This window comes from Cyprinodon variegatus, unplaced genomic scaffold (assembly GCF_000732505.1).
Source record: "Cyprinodon variegatus isolate N-32 unplaced genomic scaffold, C_variegatus-1.0 Scaffold261, whole genome shotgun sequence".
Classification (NCBI taxonomy): domain Eukaryota; kingdom Metazoa; phylum Chordata; class Actinopteri; order Cyprinodontiformes; family Cyprinodontidae; genus Cyprinodon; species Cyprinodon variegatus.
Genome location: NW_015150714.1, coordinates 682,914 through 700,902, shown reverse-complemented (window position 1 = coordinate 700,902; position 17,989 = coordinate 682,914). Strand labels below are relative to the sequence as shown.

The 17,989-nt window shown below is 36.8% G+C and overlaps 1 protein-coding gene across 2 annotated transcripts; it reads right to left on the bottom strand.

The window, feature by feature from the left end:
- Positions 1–2,117: 2,117 nt before the first annotated feature.
- LOC107089708 (cytokine receptor-like factor 1) lies at positions 2,118–16,404 on the bottom strand. Of its 2 annotated transcripts, none has more exons than XM_015382638.1 (8): positions 16,038–16,404; positions 13,923–14,201; positions 12,803–12,932; positions 12,471–12,643; positions 8,686–8,843; positions 8,037–8,202; positions 3,769–3,954; positions 2,118–3,025 (listed from the first exon to the last, which is right to left on the bottom strand). In XM_015382638.1, exons 1-8 carry the CDS (start codon positions 16,093–16,095, stop codon positions 3,009–3,011), a joined length of 1,167 nt encoding a protein of 388 aa, XP_015238124.1. In that variant the 5' UTR covers positions 16,096–16,404; the 3' UTR covers positions 2,118–3,008. The 2 variants fall into 2 exon arrangements, with proteins under 2 accessions (XP_015238124.1, XP_015238123.1); XM_015382637.1 differs by having other exon boundaries at positions 3,773–3,954.
- Positions 16,405–17,989: the final 1,585 nt, after the last annotated feature.

The window sequence follows — 17,989 nt, the reverse complement described above, 5'->3', positions numbered from 1 at the left end:
TACAGTTAGTCATAGTAAGAGAAACAAGACTACACTGAGAAGCAGGTTAATCTCCAACATCTATAAACAAAGGTTTTGCTGGCAGCAGAACACAGCTGATATTTCACTCCAGGATGATGTTACACTCAAACAGGAGCAGACCAGATAAAGCTACTATGAGAATAAGCAGAGAGAGCATAACGTTAGAGGTATAACTAACATATAATGCAGAATGGGAGAACAGAGATAGAATGAAGCAGAATGATGCAAAGGGGTCTCCAAGTCCTCTAGCAGTCTAAGCCTAAAGCAGCATACTGTTACTGTAAAGATAGTTCAGGATAACCTGAGCCACTCTACCTATAAGCTTTATCAAAAAGGAATGTTTTAAGCCTTGCCTTAAAAGTAGACAGGGTGTCTGCCTCACAGACTAAAACTGTTAGTTGGTTCCACAAGAAGGGGGGCTTAATAATTACAGGTATGGTGGAGGATTTTCTTTTTCCGGTTGGATCATCTAAATAAGTGGTCCTCCTAATTGTCACTCATTCTGGTGATATCTTTCCCTTACTGGTGGTGAGTCTGACATAGTGGGAAAATCTTTTCGAAAGTAAGCTTGTATGAGCGATGCAAACAGCAACATTTAAACAGAGCGTGGACGAGGAGAAATTGGCTTGTGTATGCTCTCGCACGTGTTTAATAGTTGAGAGGGCAAGTCTTTTCAAAAATTCGCGAAAATCCTCCACTATACCTTTACAAAAACGGCCTCCCATTCTACTTATAGAAATTCTAGGAACCATTAGCAAACCTGCAGATTGAAAGCAAAGTGCTCTGTTAGGGGTATAAGGAACAATCCCTCTCTGATATAAGATGGAGCCTGGCCATTTAAGGCTTTATATGTGAGAAGGAGGATTTTAAATTCTATTCTGGATTTCACATGAAGCCAATAAAGAGAGGCTATAATAGTAGAAATATGATTTCCCTTTTAATTTTGGATCAGCTGACTGCGTTTAACTACAGTTTGTGAACTTCCTGATAGTAAAGAATTACAATAGTCCAGCCTTGAAGTAACAAATGCATGGACTAGTTTCTCAGCTCCAGCCCATGACAGGATATTTCTAATGTTTGCAATTATCATGAGATGAAAGATTGAAATTCTGGAAACCTTTTTGATATGGGATCTAAATGACAGGTCCTGATAAAAAAATAACACCAAGAGTTTTTGCTTAATTATCTGACATCAATTTATTCCATCTAAATGGAGTTACTGACTGATCAGCTTCTTTTTCAGAGACAGAACATAAAGTTTATAGTAATCCAAGTTTTATGTATTTAGGACATGCCTGTGATCTATGTAATGGTTTAGTTTCATCAGGATTTATAGACTGATATCCAAGTATCATCAGCATAACAGTGGAAATTAATCCGATAGTGTCTAACAATTAGACCAATTAAGACCATATATATATATATATATATATAGTTAAGAGCGTTGGGCATAGCACTGATCCCTGTGGGGCACCACATGAGGAAGATTTATCATGAATGTGAATAAATTAAGTCTGTCAGATAAAGGAGATTTAAATCAGCCAGTGCTGTTCCCTTAAACCCTACAAACTACTCAAAGCTTTCCAATTAAATATTATGATCAATTTTATCAAAGGCAGCCTGGACATCTAACAGGATAAGTACAGATACAAGTTAAATATCTGAGGCCATGAGAATATCATTAGTGACTTTCACCAGAACTATTTCAGTGCTATGATGTGCTCTAAAACCAAATTGGAACTCTCCAAAAAGTTTGTTATAGTTTAAGTGATCACACACTTGGTTGGCAACTATTTTCTCAAGAATTTTAGATAATAAAGGAAGATTAGATATAGGTCTATAATTGACCAAGTCATCTGGATCAAGAGAGATTTTCTCATGCAAAAGTTTAATTACAGCTACCTTAAAAGAGTGGGTGATATGTTAATCATATCTAAAATGCAGGTGGAAATTTGAGGAAGCACTCTCTTAAATAACCTGGTTGGAACTGGATCTAACATACAAGTTGAAGTCTTAGATGAAGATAATAGTTTTGCTAACTCTGAAAGTTCAACTTGATCAAAGCAGTCTAAACCTGGTTCAGATTCTATGGCAACCTCAGATGCTGCCTCACCTTCCAGAGATAAACCAATGATAGTTAAAGGGGTCCCAATGTTCATATTTTTAATAGAATCAATCTTATTTACAGTATAAAGAATCACATAAAATCATTACTGCTAAAAGCAGGTGGGATTGATGGTTCAACACCGATATGGCTCTGGGTGAGTTTCACAACTGTAATTTTGGATTATTCTTATTTTCCTCTAATAATGAGGAGAAATATGCTGCTCATGCTTAAAGAAAAGATAATTTTATCCAGCAGTAAACTGTTTTTGCTTACTAGCTAGGAAGGGTAATAAACCAAATGGTCGAATTCTGCAGTATTCTTTAGTGATACAGAAGAGATAGAAAGTGGAACAGGTTTTTTTTTTTTAATTTATAACATGCATGCATAATGCATTATCTGATATTTATCTGCTTAAGTGAAACCATATTTTGGGGGAGGAGAACGCTGTTAAAGTAATCCCAGAGGTTATTAAAAGTTGTCCGAGAGGACAGGGTTGTCAGGAAATACTGTTATTCTGTTGTCATATTCAATGCCATATGTAGGAATAAGGTCCAAAGTATGAAGATGAGAATGTGTGGGACTATTCACATTTTGAACAAAGCCAATTGAGTCTTAGATAGCATTAAAGGCTGCATTTAAGCTATCACCCTCAATGTCGACATGGTTGTTAAATCTCCTACTATAATAACTTTGCCAGTATTTAACAGTAGAGAGGCTGCAGACAGGTCTGTTGACTCGGCTTCTTGTTCTGCACCTTGTCCAACCCTTTTCAAACTCAGGTAATGGAAAAGCGGCAGATCCTTGAAGTCTCATCCAGTTGCTGACCAATTGGCTTTTCTTGGAGGGATCTCAGAGCAGTACCAAGTACGTGGGCTATGAATTATTGTCTTGTAGGACCTGAAAAAGAAAGAAACTAGGTGGTTCACTCTGAAATTATGTTAAAAGAGAGTTAAAAAGATCCCACTAATGTCTCTCCGTCTGCCTGCCTCTTTTATCTCATCATCAGCTGTGCTTTTGGAGGAAATCATTGGAAAACAGTCACACTCTCTGAACAGAGACAATACTCAGGAGACAGTTTGTGCCTTTGGAAGCAGAAAAATCTGAGCATTGCTAACCTTAACAAGTCAGGTAGACTGAAGATATTTTTTCGGTTCAAGGACTGAGGATGTGGCTGAACTTTTCACAAAGAAATACTTAGAGTCATTTTTGGTCACAACAGCCTGCCTGCCAAGGCAAAAACAATAACAGCTTATGACAGGGGGCTGTTAATTATATGTAAATGTTTATTTCTTCTTTTTTACTATTTGTTGTGGTCATCAGCTAAAGATCACAAGTTTGCTCATTAAATATGAAGTATAGTCAGACATCCTGACAAAGAGCATGTCCTTCTTTCTGTTCCCACTTCTGAGCCTGTAAAGTTTAAACCGCACATTTTTACCTGATCATAAAGCACAGACTGAAACTCAACAGAGCCAGTTCAAAGGAAATCTTTCCTCCTTTTTGCTTGTAAAAATGCTGAGCAGATGGCAAATGGAAAAAAAAAGGCCGGGTCAGAATTTCAGCTCAGTGTACTGATAGAATAACGGGGTGTTTGTGAAGATATGCTAAAACTGTCACAGAAGAAAGTGGCCTTTGCTTACCGACCTGGTTCCGTGTTCTGTGTGATTTCTGCAGCCACACCCTCCATTGATCATACAGCTTGATGGACATGCTGCTGCAGCCAGAGGCATGCTTGCGGACCCAGCCAAAGAACTGCTTGAGTTCCCGCCGCAGGGTGGAGTTCTGTTCAGTGCCCTTATGATCACAGGAGCCTCTTTGTAATAGCTCTGAAGAGAGAAAGAGAGAGAAATGAAAGAAGAGAGAAAAATAGAGGAAAATGTCAGGAGCATTAGGGTTAGATTGCCTCTAAAAAAAAGTATGCACGCAGGCTTGAATGTCTCACATTTTGTCACTTTGCGAATGAGACAGTAATCCAAAAATGTAAAGGAAAAAAATAGCAATACGTTTACATTATTATTTTTATAATTTTTCTTCCTACAAAAAAAAAAAAAAGCAAAAAGTGTGGCTTGAATGTATCCATATACCTGGAATAAATCAAATGTGTTTGATTTCCAGTGTATGTATTGCACACTCTAAAAAGAAAATGCAGCTCCAACTTCAATTAATTACTTAAATTGTTTACAAGTACTTGAATGAAATTTCCCCAACCCAATTTATTTAAGTTTTCAAGTTATAAACATGACTTAAGTTGGATCAACTTGACTCAATTACAACTGAAGCAGTTTAAATTGGAGCAGTATTTTCTTTTTAGAGTGACATGTTGCAAGTACAGAATACATTTGTTTAGTCTTTCTTTAGTCAATATAAGAACTAGTTCCTCCAAAGCATTGGTGATAATCCAGTGAGTTAGATTTAAGGGAATCTGTAAGGACATGTTGATTTTAAAAACACTTAACAGAGTTTGTCCCAGAATTCCAACCTCTCTGTGATGCATTTGTTTGAAGAGCAAGCTAACTCAGAGCAGGACAGGAGCAGACAACAAGCTTTGATGAGTGTTGGCTTTACACTGCAAAATGCTAAGCTAAGACAGAGAGCCAGGTTTGGGACATAGATTTAAGCTCCTGTTTTTTTCCCTAGGGATAGTTGCTAAAAGCTGGACCAGTTATCTAAGTAGAGTGAGCCAATTAAACTTTCCCTCTTAAAACACATGCACTTATAACAGTAATATTACACTTTGAAGTTGTGTTTTACAAACTTTTAAATTACTGCCAAGGAGGTTATGTTTTTTAGGAGAATTTGTGTCTCTCTGTGTGCAGGATAACTTGAACATTTATGAATGGATTTTAATGAAATTTAGTGATATACAGTATATAGAGGAAACGAGCAGTTCTCCCCTAAACCAGAGGGTGGCAGCATTGACTATTGACAGGTTCAGTATTGGACTCCAAAAGTCATGATCCAGGTGTGCAATTGGTAGCTATAGGTGTAGGTCATCAATGGAGGCAAAAGATGCTGCTTGGCAGAGGTGCTTTTCTAGCTTAGTTTGGATTCAACACCAACTTTCTTCTCTACAGTTGCACAGGGTGCAGAAGTTTGTCTTGCAAGCAAAAGGGCACTGCTTCAAATCTCAATTCTGTCTGTCTGTCTGTTGTGCCCTTGGGAAATCCCACCTCACCCACATTGGTGACTGATGGTGGACTGAGGCCCAGAAGGCACCAGTGTAAGGCAACCTAGCTACTGTCAATGTCTCCCAGAACAGCAGTGGATACAGTGTAGTCCACCACCATCAGTGTGTGAAAGGATGATTGATCAACACTATCGTTGAGTTTTAAAGGTAACACTACACACTAGTGTTAGATAAATCCAACCCTGGTAAAGTAAGTTCTTAACAACAAAGTGTTGCTTCATCTCTGTCTTTAAAAATGTTTTATTGAACTAGATCTAGTGTAGACTAATTTAAACTAGCTACCTTTAGTTGTGTAAAATTTACCCTCCGATCTACATCTTGGTTGATCAGAACTCAGTTTACATCGACACTAAATAAACTAATCCAATCATGATGTGTTTTGAAATGTAACAAGCGTTCGATCAAATTAAATTAAATCAAACCATTTAAGCATGTGCCGAACTGTCTAATTTTCCAGAAAGGCTTTAGTAGCACAAGAACAAACTACCTGTTTGGTAAACAGGTACTAGTCCGCTTATCCTTAACTTTAGCTGCTCTTTGTACCTGCCCCTCACATTTCTTTTTCTTCAGTTGTGTCTGTTGATGTAATTCTTTCCATTATGGACATTCATCTCATCTTTGTATCCATACTTTTGTATTTTGCAGACATTTTAGTTAAATTAAGGGCTCAGCAGAACCTTATGCTAAGGCTCATTAGCTGCAGGGGTAGAGGGCAGGACGGCATGTTCATCAGCATATTACATTTAGAGCCACTTCCTCCAGCAAGGAGGACCAGGAGCCAGTGGATAAAGGCTATAAGTAAAGAGAAAAACTTAATGTTGATGTTGCACACATGCGCAGTGGAGATTATTTAACTACAAAGATCTGAATGTGTGTGTGTACATGGAAAACAAACTGGAATGGCAATAAAAAATAAAAAACATAATAAAATAAAAAAAATTCCCTCTCTCTTTTGGAATTTAATTTCTTTCCGATGTGACCAAACTGGATAAGAATTTTTAGTCTGACATGTTTGCACGAAACATTTTTGATCTGATCAGGCCTTCAATTTGACTATTTGTGTTCATTTAAGCATAGCTTCTTTAAAAGTGTTGAATTCAGTGCGTTGTGCAGTCCACTTTTGCTTATACGTCTACTTACCAGCGGGGTACATCTAGAACCAAAAATGTTTGCTGACTGTAAAAAAGCTCAAATTCATTAGGATCTGATGGACAGTCTTGGTTTTTAAATATAATTAGCCAGTTGGATTTAGGTCAGGACTTGAACTGGAACTTTAAGACACATGGTTGCTTCAGTCTACCCCTTTTCATCAAACCTCTGGCTACATTTTTTAAACTCTCTGTCCACCTAGAAGGTTAAGATATATCAAAGCCCCAATCGTTTTGCGGAATATTACAAACTTTCAATATCACCTTGTTTAGCTCCATCCATCCTCCCATAAACTCTGATCAGGCTTTGCTACTCCTTCATAAGTAGAGCATCCCCACAGCATGATTCTGTCACAACCATCTTTGAGATTGGGAATTCTATATTTAGAATAATGTGAAAAACAGAAAATAAAAAAAAAATATGGCTAAATACTACAGATTACCCACACATTAGGACACAAATAATGATGCTATCCATAATATCTAACAGTAAAACATGGTGGGGGGATCATTGTGGTTTGGGAAAACACTTCCTAATGAGAATCATACTCCAGCTAGACAAGGACCCCTCAATATACTGTAGAGGTTATAATTTGGATTAATGAAATAAAAATCAAGGACTTTATTAAACCTGCAGCCTCAGAAATAAAAAAAGTTTGAGTCTAATTTGCTCTCATACAAAGATAAAAAAGCCTAGAATCCCTTTGTCTATAGGCAAAGCTAATAGATAGACACAACACAAGCAGTATGCCTTTACAACTAGGAGTTTTCTCTTTAGTAAATCATGAGCTACAAATCTCTATTAGGATGAAAGTTAAATCTCTTTTGTCATTCCTCTCAGAAAAATTGGGTGTTTTCTTACAGACCAAGGCATGTCCTTTGGTTTAATGTCCTTAACCTGGGAGTAACGCCATATTTGGTTTACAGAGAGAGAAGGTTGTCATCTGCCAGAATCAATCCTTTATGGCAAATGACAGGGCTCGATAACAACTTCCTCCCCCTGGGAACTAAATACCAACATAAGTTATGCAGCTCATTATCTGCCCCAAAACCTGCTTCCACTCAAGCTTTATAGGCTCTGTCTTTGCCACAGACTGACAGCCAGCTCCGTAACTGGATCAATCTTTGAAGCGGACGAGAGAAATTCATCAAATGTCCCCCCGGCTCTCTCCAGTTCCTTCTAATCCTCTCCGCTGAGATCTCTATCTAGGTAGCAAGCCGACTGATGTTGGGTTTCCTCCGGGTCACATGCGGTTTGGATCTTTTTGTGCAGCAGGATGTTTAATCAGGAATAAGAGACATTGTTTTTCTGGCTTTAATTACAAATGAGAGGTTCATTATAAGAAAGCAAAAAATGGTGAAACTGTTGGGATCTTAGATTTTGGGTTTTAAAACTCCTAAGGTCTGCAACAGAACAGAAAGGTTTCAAACTATTGAAATTGTTGCAGTCTTTCTATCTAAACATCAGTGGATATTACTCAAAAGTTCCTGTTAAGGCAGATCTAGTCTGGTATTAGTGTGAAAAAGATGATGTCTAACAAAAAATGTCCTTTTGGATCTATTTTACATATACCTGATGGGGTGGAGGCTGCAGCTGGGTGGCTCCAGTCACTCCAGATTCCAGGTTTTCTGGAACCAAAGATTCCCACAGGGTTGCACCTCAGCTGGACAAAATAGACAGTGCCAGGCTTGAGGCCTGCCAGACGGCATGATGTCAGGTTTCCAATGTTATCAAATGCCTGAGAGAAGAAACGACACAATAATCAAACAATGGATGGCAAGTCAATGTCTTTAAAAACGTCATTCAAATTCTTTAAAAATAATCTTTCAGTACAGCAGATGTTCAGTTAAAGAAGGACAGTGAGAGTAGATATAAAGTCTTAACACTTGTACAGTTTTCTGTAGACATGTCCTGTAGAATCAGAACCCTTGTAGATAAATCTCCTCTGCCTTCCCATCAGTGTCTTTTTTTGCAGGAAGAATAAACCTTTCTTGTGTCTTTTTCTTTCAGAAATACTGAGCTGCTTTGTTTTTAAAACATCAAAGACAAAGTCTGAAAGAATCACAGCTTCAAAAACCTCTACTTCTACTGAGTGGGATCAAAGCCACGGTTCAGAAGAGTGGGATTGAATTAAAATGAAGATATGAGGAAATCTCATTAATACTGCCAGGGAAGCTTTAGCAAAGGCTGTGATAGTTGAACAAAGTGATGTGTGGGTTACCTTCCATTCAGCACTGTCCTCCAGCCTGTAGCGGATCTGATATTTGGCCTGAAACAGGATGTCTTTGAGCTCAGGGGGGCTGGTCCAGCGGACCATCAGCTGGTCCTCAAGCGTGCCGATACGACTCACCTGCACGTTAGCAGGAGGGTCTGTAGTTACTGCAGAGACAAGGACAGGCTGTGAAGGGTTTGTACAGAGCTCCCTTTCACTCATTGTGCAGATTTACAGGATTTGTGAGTTAAAAAGGCAGAAAGATAAAATTAAAATGGATTTAGGAAACACTGAGTAGGGGTGTCATATAGTATTATATGACACCATCCATCCATCCATCCATCCATCCATCCATCCATCCATCCATCCATCCATCCATCCATCCATCCATCCATCCATCCATCCAACCGAGCAACCAGAGGCAAAAACTTACAATAATAGAGCAACCTCATGATGTTTTTGATATAACTTTTTTTTTTATTAATTAAATGAATTTTTCTATCTCAATAAAACTGCAAGAAAAAAGGAAATGGTTGAAAATGTAAAATACTCCAAATACAATGTGTTCCTTTGATCTTGTGTTTCAGGTGGTTTACTGACTTTGGCTCTGATAAGTCGTTGCTTCCTGTTAGAACATGATGTTCCTTATTAAACACAACAGACTGCAATAAAATAATTCAGCTGCTTTGAAGGAGAGGAACCAGAGGAAGCATTAAAGAGATAACCGCACAAGAGAAAAATAAGCCACTGATTAATGAAGGTATTAAATATCTGTAAACATCTGCTCAAAACAATTCCTCCGTTTCTTTTACTGCTCATTTAGTGCTTCTACATTACTGCTGTATGAATCCCATAACACCTCAATGTTTTCCTAAATGTTCACAACCTCCAGGTTATTGGTTTGCCGTTGTGGTTTGCAGGTAGCACATAATGGGCAGAAACAACTCCAGGATCAAACGCTGCTTCAAAGAATTTTATGTTTAAAGAAGGTTAGTGGAAAACAACATGAGGAAGTGTTGGCCAAGTGGTAAGAGCAGTCTGCCTGTGCTCTGAGAAGGTTGCAAGTACTCGTTTTGATCCCCACAGCCTGCCACTCTGTGTCTTTGACAAGACCGTTAACCCCACTGCTCCCCGGACTCTGCACATTGGCAGCCCACTGCTCCCCAAAAGGGATGGGTCATATGCAGAAAGTTAATTTCTCCATTGAGACATCAATAACTTCTATATTATTGCTTTAAGACAGGCATACCCAAACCCTTTCCTCAAGGGTCGCTATCCTACAGGTTTAAGAGATTTCCTTACTTCAGCACAGCCGATTTTCATGTATAGCTTATGAACAGGCCTTTGCTGAACTGCAATGATTAGAATCAGCTGTTCTGTAGCCAAGAAACATTGAAAACCTATAGGTTAGCGGCCCTCAAGGTCTGAATTCTGGTATTCCTGCTTTAAGGCATTAAATTTATTTTTTATTGTTTTCAGTTTATTTATATAGCGCCGATTCACAACAGATGTTACAAAAGGAGCTAAACCTAAAACCAAAGAAGACATTAACTAGGAGGCATCTAGTTAACAGTTCTAAAAAATGTTTTTTTCTGTCTCTAAGCTGTTGTCATTTATTTGAAGGAGACCAGAAAAGGCCAAATGGGGTTAATGGGGATAATACACTGTTTTTGATAACAGATGAATACAAAAGCAATTTTAAAATTGTTGTTTAATTAATGAGGGGAAAAGCGTCCTAATGGGAAAGAGTATTTAGCCTCCTATAATTATCCACAACAGCTGAGATCACTCATAGCCATTCGATGGCACAACAGTAGAAACACAAAATTACCTTGTGAACCTTGTCAACGATCAGATAACTTAACTGTAACTTGTGCCCCACGTATGGCATATGCTGGTGTACTTTGGGAAATTTGAGCATGCTCAAAATTTTTCCAACATACTTGCCATATCTCGACGTGTGCCAGAGTGTTCCAGCGTACTTCAGCACGCTCGTAACTTATACAAAACATACCCATAACTTATCCAACATATGCCAGCATTTTTGCAAGATTTTCCGTCAACAGGCATACGCCCGCTAAATCGTCATGGTGTGACAGGGGCTTGACTTAATAAGAGGGAGATGGGAGATAAATAACATCAATGGCAGAAAATCCAAAGTAAAAACCACTGCTGACAAAAAATAACACAGAAGGCTGTCTCAAATGTACCAAGAAGAATATTCATTTATGAAAGGTGAGTTACATCTGATGTAAAAATTGTGTTTAAAAACAAAACATCATATCGCCACTCAAATATATTTGTAGTGTGACTGCTTGGTTTCTTCAGGAACTGGACAAACCACATTATCAAATGGCAGTTCTGCTGTTGATCAGAAAGTCCTGACTGAGAATGTTTTTGCATTAGTTGTTTTACCTTAAGCTCAAGGGCACTTAAGTTATGAAAGAAAATAAATTAAATCCAAATGAGATTCTATGGCATGGCCTAAAACAGAACCATCAGTATTAGAATCCCTCCAGCGCTGTTGCTAAAGAAGAAATAGTCTTTAATGAAGGGTTGGCCAAAACTACTGTGCTTTTTTACTAACAAAAAATAAACTGCCTGTATTCACCCTATATGGCAGTTCAATCTGGAAAAACTATCAAACTATCAAAGAGAGAAAAGACAATTAGAAGAAATTTATTGATACAATTACTTGGTCTTTGGCTCTCAGAAAGCTGCAGGAAACACAGCGCTGAATTTTGATAGATATGCATGAACTGGAGTAAAGAACAGGGCTGTTTCTCAAACAATTGAGGGCTGGTGTCCTGCTCCTTTCAGATGTATCTCTCACCATTAGCACCTGAAACAAATTGCTTAACTATCACACCAGCAGCAGTCAGGCTCTGCTGATGAGTTCATATTGGAGAATATCTCCAGGATTAAAGGACTAATGTTTCAACAGGACCTTGAAAAACTAATTTATAAGTTCCTCTTTGGTAGAAGGACTGAACGGTGGAGCAGTGGGGTGGCGCTGTTGCCTTGCAGCAAGAAGGTTCTGGGTTTGATTCCCGGCCCAGGATCTTTCTGCATGGAAATTGCATGTCCTCGATGTGCATGTTTGGGTTCTCTCTGTGTACTCCAGCTTACTCCCACAGTCCCAAAACATGACTTTTAGGTTAATTGGCTTCTCTAAATTGTCCTTGAGTGCCATGACCTCATCAAACCAAAGACAGGTGACCACATCCCCCCAGTTTTAAAGTTCTTATACTGACTCCTCATATCTCAGAGAACATACTTTAAAATACTTCTGTACTCAAAAATAAATGACAGATTTGCGGTCAGTGTATCAAACCACCCAGACCTCTCAGGTCTTCTGGCTCCAATTTACTCTGCAGAACCAGAACCAAACATGGAGAAGCAGTGTTTTGTTTTATGCTCCAGTAATCTGGAAAAAACTCCCACAAAGTTGCAAAAGCACTGAGTCGCTTAGTTTATATCGAGATTAAAAATGCATCTATTTAAATTTTATACTTGTAATTTACACTTATATCCACTAATTTTAAAGTATCACTTGCATTCTCTTTAATTCTTTGTGTTTTCTCTATGACACTGCAATGTATATTTCTTTTTCTCATGTATAGCACTTTGAAGTGTCTTGCCACTGAAATGTGCTTTATGAATAAACCTTGGCTAACTGAATTAAATCCCCTCTTCATTTCTTTGGATGCCAAGTTTTCTCCAGTCTTTTTTATCAGCTTGTTGCCAATAAGCAGCTTCCTGGATATTACAGACAGGAAAGGATCCTTACTGACCTACATCCAGGACGTCGAGCGAGAGGATGTCAGAGGTGGTCGAGCCCAGCTGATTGGTGACCTCTATCCAGATCTCATATGGGGTGAACAGAGCAATCTTTGCTGAGATGTGACAGACGTAACCCTGATTCTCTGCGATACAGTTTTCACACTCATTTTCTTTTTCATGCCACCTGAACACAAAACAAAATAGCTAAATATTTTGCACTAAAGATGATAATCTACCAACCTGCGACTGTTGCACACATTGGTAAAAGTGATAAACTGTATGACAGAAACACTTTGCTTGTCTACCTGAGGAATGTTGGGTTATTCACTGTTAGCTGCCTTACCTCAGTTTGTATTTGAGGGTGTGTTTGGTTGGGATGTGGGTCTCACCACTACCACCCACCCTCCACCTACAGCTTAAATCCTTTGCATTGTGGGACCAGCATGTTAAATTCACTGGCTTCTCTGGAGGAACTGGAGTACATAAAAAAATCAGATTCAGGCAATAATAATGATACAATAGACTTTAACATCTTCATTTAAAGTAAAAGAATATATTGGAAATCGTTGCTGTTTAAAGTAAGTTAAGAAATAAACTCAAAGTATTACTTTGAGTTAATTTCTTTAATTTTTCACTTTAACTGTTAGTAACAGAGTTAACATTTGAGGTCTTATTATGTGACGTTATGCAGGTGACTTATTAACATACAATTCAGAAACATGTTCTTTTTGGCTGTTTTTTTTTTTTTTATTAATTGTTACACATAGGCTTAGAAAGCTAGAATACTGAAGACCGATTTCATTCTACAATCAAACACTCTGGAGGTAAATTTAATGTTAAAAAATCATTGTAGCCTCAAAGCCATGTTGGAAATTATTTCAGGCAAAAAAGCTTTCCCCAAATAATCAAATGTTGCATCAGTTTTCAAGAAGCACCTTCCTTGCTTTTAATTTATATTCAGTTTGCAAATAAGGTCTTATGTTAACCTTACTGTAGTCTTTAACATAAACTAAAAATTAAAAAAAAAGAAAGTCACCAATCAAATATAATTTAAATAAATTTTTTTATTTCTTTTTTTAAGCAATGCATGACATACCCCTGAATTAACTTTGGTTAAAAAAGACAAGATGGTGGACCGAGAGCATCTGTGAGTCTCAGTTTCAAGATAACAGTGACAATCTTCGCAGTCACTTTTGAGTATCTATGATGCTTCCACCACCGTGCTTTACTGTGATGGTGCCCAGTGTTCCTTTTTGTCACATATAGCTTGGTTTACTCAGTTTGGATTCCCTTCAACCTCAACATTTACTTTCATGTTTTCAGTGTCTCCTACATGGCTTAAGGAAAATTGAAAACAGGACTTGTTCTGTTTTATAGCTTTCATCTTGCACAGTGATTTTCGCTTTCAAATGATAAATTAACAAAATGTAAAGAAATTCAAAAGCAACCAAGCTTCTACATACTGCCCACATAGAGACATGAACCAGCGAGGATGCGCCCATCTGCTCTGTGACACATCAGGTTGTCTCCGGATCTCTGCTGTGAGCCGTTCAGGCTGTGAAGCTCAATGCTCAGGATGTTGGAGGACACGATGCTGTAGGTACTGCTTGACAGACGAACACCGTTCAAAGTCCAGAATAATGAGCTGGGGTGGAGGCCCAGCTCTGCACTAAGCGTGCATGTGGCTGTCAAACTAGAGCCGACTCTAAGGACGGGATCTTGAGGGGAGATTACTGCAACATCTGGATGAACAGAACACACCAGACAAGCCTTTAGAAAAAGCTGCTTTTACAACTTGATTTTACTTGAGCAAGCCTTGGTTTTTAGCGTACTGTTGCTACTGATAACCAGGAAATACATAAAGTAACAAACTAACAGTTTCTTCAAAACAAATGTACAAAACCTGAAGACTCGTTTAGCAAAAACGAAATTATTTATACATGGGGAATTTATTATGATAAAAAAATCAAAAACTTACATCCATGAACATTACTTTGAGGAAATCTGAATTTTATTAATCATTTTTTTTCTCTGGAGCATAGATGTAAGTTCAGTTCTCTGTGCCTCAAAATAGGGAAAAATACAATGAAATCTATAGAGTTTCATAAATAAAAAAAATAGCTTCCTGCCTAAATGTGCCTTAATTCACAATGAAGAGGAAGAACTCGAAGTATACAAGAAAAAAAGCTGCTGAACGTTCAGTTAAACTTGCTCAGTTTCACTGAACTCTCCTATTTAAATATTTAAGAAGGTGGAGTTTAATTAGATTGTTTCATTCTACAGCGCTAAAAAAAAAAAGGAAAGGCTTCTTTGGTTTCAGTGTTATAAGAGATCGTGAGACATGACCACATTTCAGTATCACAACATATTTGTCTTTTCTTCCTTAGTGATCTTTAGAAAATGCAGCCACGCTGCACTACAATTAAGTAGGAGCTCTGCTCGCATTTATAAGATCATAATGAAGAAGATAAATAGAGCTGTCACAGCAGTAATCAAAAGGTTCTCTGGTGTTTTCCAGCAAAAATTATTAAACGTTGTTTTTCCATACATGAATAATCTTTTAAGCATAAAGCTTGCTGGTGTGATTGATGTCCCCACCGTAACTCTTAAATAAACCTACTGGGCTTAATTAACAGCACTGCAGGTTTTTGACACTCACTCATTATTGAGTGTGCGACCATATTTTGAATTATGCTCCATGTAATAATAATATTAATAAAAGTAACTAATTAGATTGCTGTGGGTTAGGTTGAATAAAAATACCTGAAATGATTGCTTTCATTTCAACTGAAAAGTACAAGCATGTCAATTCTCAGTCATTAACTAAATCTCAGCACGTCTTTACATGTTTTCTTGTTAAAGTACCAAAAAAAAACAAAACAAAAAAAAAAAAACACTACAGATTCATCTTTTATTTTTTTAATTAGCAGAAAAGTGAATATTTCATCTCTATTTTCAGGAATAATGTCAACTATGATATAAAACACCTGTTTTTAGGTTATTTTATCATTAAAAAAAAATGTTAAAACTGTAAATTTACAGCCATTTTTACCATTTTTCAAGGCTGCTCTTTTAAAAGATGAAATTGTCCAGTGAGCTGTTTCCAAACGAAATTTCTTTTTGTTTTACACTTGCATAAACAAAATGGCAAATAAAATCTGTTTTAAGTCTCTAAAGTCTAAAAAAAATTAACAACTGAAGTATAAAAGATTTCCTTATATACTATTCTTTCTTATGTTTTGGTGCAGTACTTCTGTTTTTTTTATTTGTGTTTAGGATGATTTAGCATAGATTAATTCCCTCTAAAAATGGATCCTTTGTCATGTATTAGCAAAAACTCCCAAGAAAAGGTTTTGCAAAGTATTTGTGTTATGCGTAAAACTTGTTTTTTTTTGTGAATATTTAGCTTTTTTTTATTAAACTAGTCCATGTACAATTATTTGATGCAAGCTAAGATGTGACAATAAACCAAATACAAATGATAAAGCTATAGAATTAAAATTATAGATGCTTATCTAATGTGTGTGTCTCATTGCGGAGCATCCTGGTTTGGAGGCAAGATGAAATGACTTACTTACATGTGAAGGAGAAGAGCACATATGGAGCTAGAAGCAGCAGAAACAAGAAGGAAATCATCTTCAATGACCTGCTTTTCTTTTGTTTTCCTCCGGCTGTCTTTTTGAAGTCCCAGTATCCCACTACCAGATGGATTTAGTGGAGGCAGGAGGACTTGATCATCTTACCAGTTGGAGTTCTTGTGACAAAGAAAACTACCTGCTTCCAGTCTAAGAAGCACAAGTTGTACCTTGTTACGTCTCCAGCTGCTGTAGTTCTCAGGTTCAGCTTCCTCCTCCAACTCACATCATTATTGTTTCTGAGCCTGTTCCCTCCCAGATACTCAAACACACCCTCAGATATTAAAACAAGTCCTTTATATGGGGAAAAAAATTCAGTTAGGTAGATAAAACAAAACAGACCTCTTTATTGACCTGAAAGGGTCTTTGTGATAAGCAGACAGATGATAACAGAGTTTGAGTAAACAGCAGCCACTATTTTAGGAATGGATTATCCCTCCACAGCAGCTTGAAGGATTTTTTTTAATTTGTTTTGTCGTAGTAACTCTGATTATTTGACTGATTGTTTCCCTTGCGTTAACCTCTTGATTTCTCTTCTTACACTGATATTTTCCGTTCTCATTGCACCTGTTTTCTGTTAAGATTCAATTTACAGGCAGATAGACTTTTCTATAGAAAACATTCTGCAAATATGTTTATCATTATATATTTAGAGATTACAATAAATATCTGCCAATCTAAATTTTAAAAAGGTGAATGTAGCAAAATCATATTCATTTAGAAAGATGCTTTGTTCCTGTAAAACCACAAAAAATGCTTGAATTATATTATCATCATCATCTTTTTTTTTTTTTTTTTACTTTTTTTTAATAGATTTTTTACAGGTATACAACAAAAACATGACAATGATAAATGTCCTTTAGTGAATCCTTTAGCATTTGTCACAAAAAAAAAATAAATAAATAAAAAGCAATATTATTATCATCATCTTTTAATGTTTCTTGCTCCTGAAATCAAAATATTGTACTGTATTGTCGCTTGATGGGTCATCAGGTCTTGTTAATTTTAAATGTGCTTAAATGTCTCCTACATTTATTTAGGAAGACATTGCGGTTCAAAAGTCCAAAAACATGCAAATAAGGTGGTTCTAAATTTAGAACCAAATAAGGTGGTTCTAAATTGCACATAGTTATGAATGTGTTTGTATATGCAAAAATATATAAAAAACCTAATGATTTCAAAGACTGTAAGATAAAAGGATATTTTAATCCTTCCCTTCCTATCAAGTCAGTGCTTCATTTGTTCATTCTAACTCAGTATTGGATGGATTTTTGATGAAGACTTTTCATGCGAATAGCATCCGCATGCTGTTGGAATAACTCTGGACTCCACAACAAACTAATGAATTTACATTTTGAACAATGCAATAAAATTTAATCTGTGCAAAATATTAAATCTGCATTAAATAAACTAACTTTTAGAAGCTTTATTTTGTGTTGTTTCATAAATGTGTACTGTTACTATGGGTACTCAAAGTTGTGTTTAGATACTCTATATGAAAAATATAATGGAATCCTTCACACAGATTTGTAAAGCTATTTGAAAAATTAGGTTCGCAGATTGTGTTTAATCTAACTTCCCAACGCTCCTACACTCCCAAGATAAATGTTGGTCTTCATCCAGCCATGTTGACCACAGTCTCAGTTATTTTAAGACATTTAACATAAATTCCATATGACTGTATAATCAGGTTATTCAATTATTTTAGCAGTTTATTACTTTGTTAAGATCAGTATCTGCTTTATTTTATTGGTATGTTCTTTTTGTTTTTTTAGTTTGTTTTCATATGCCCCAGTTGAGATGTTAGGACGACAAGATAAGATAGATAGATAGATAGATAGATAGATAGATAGATAGATAGATAGATAGATAGATAGATAGATAGATAGATAGAT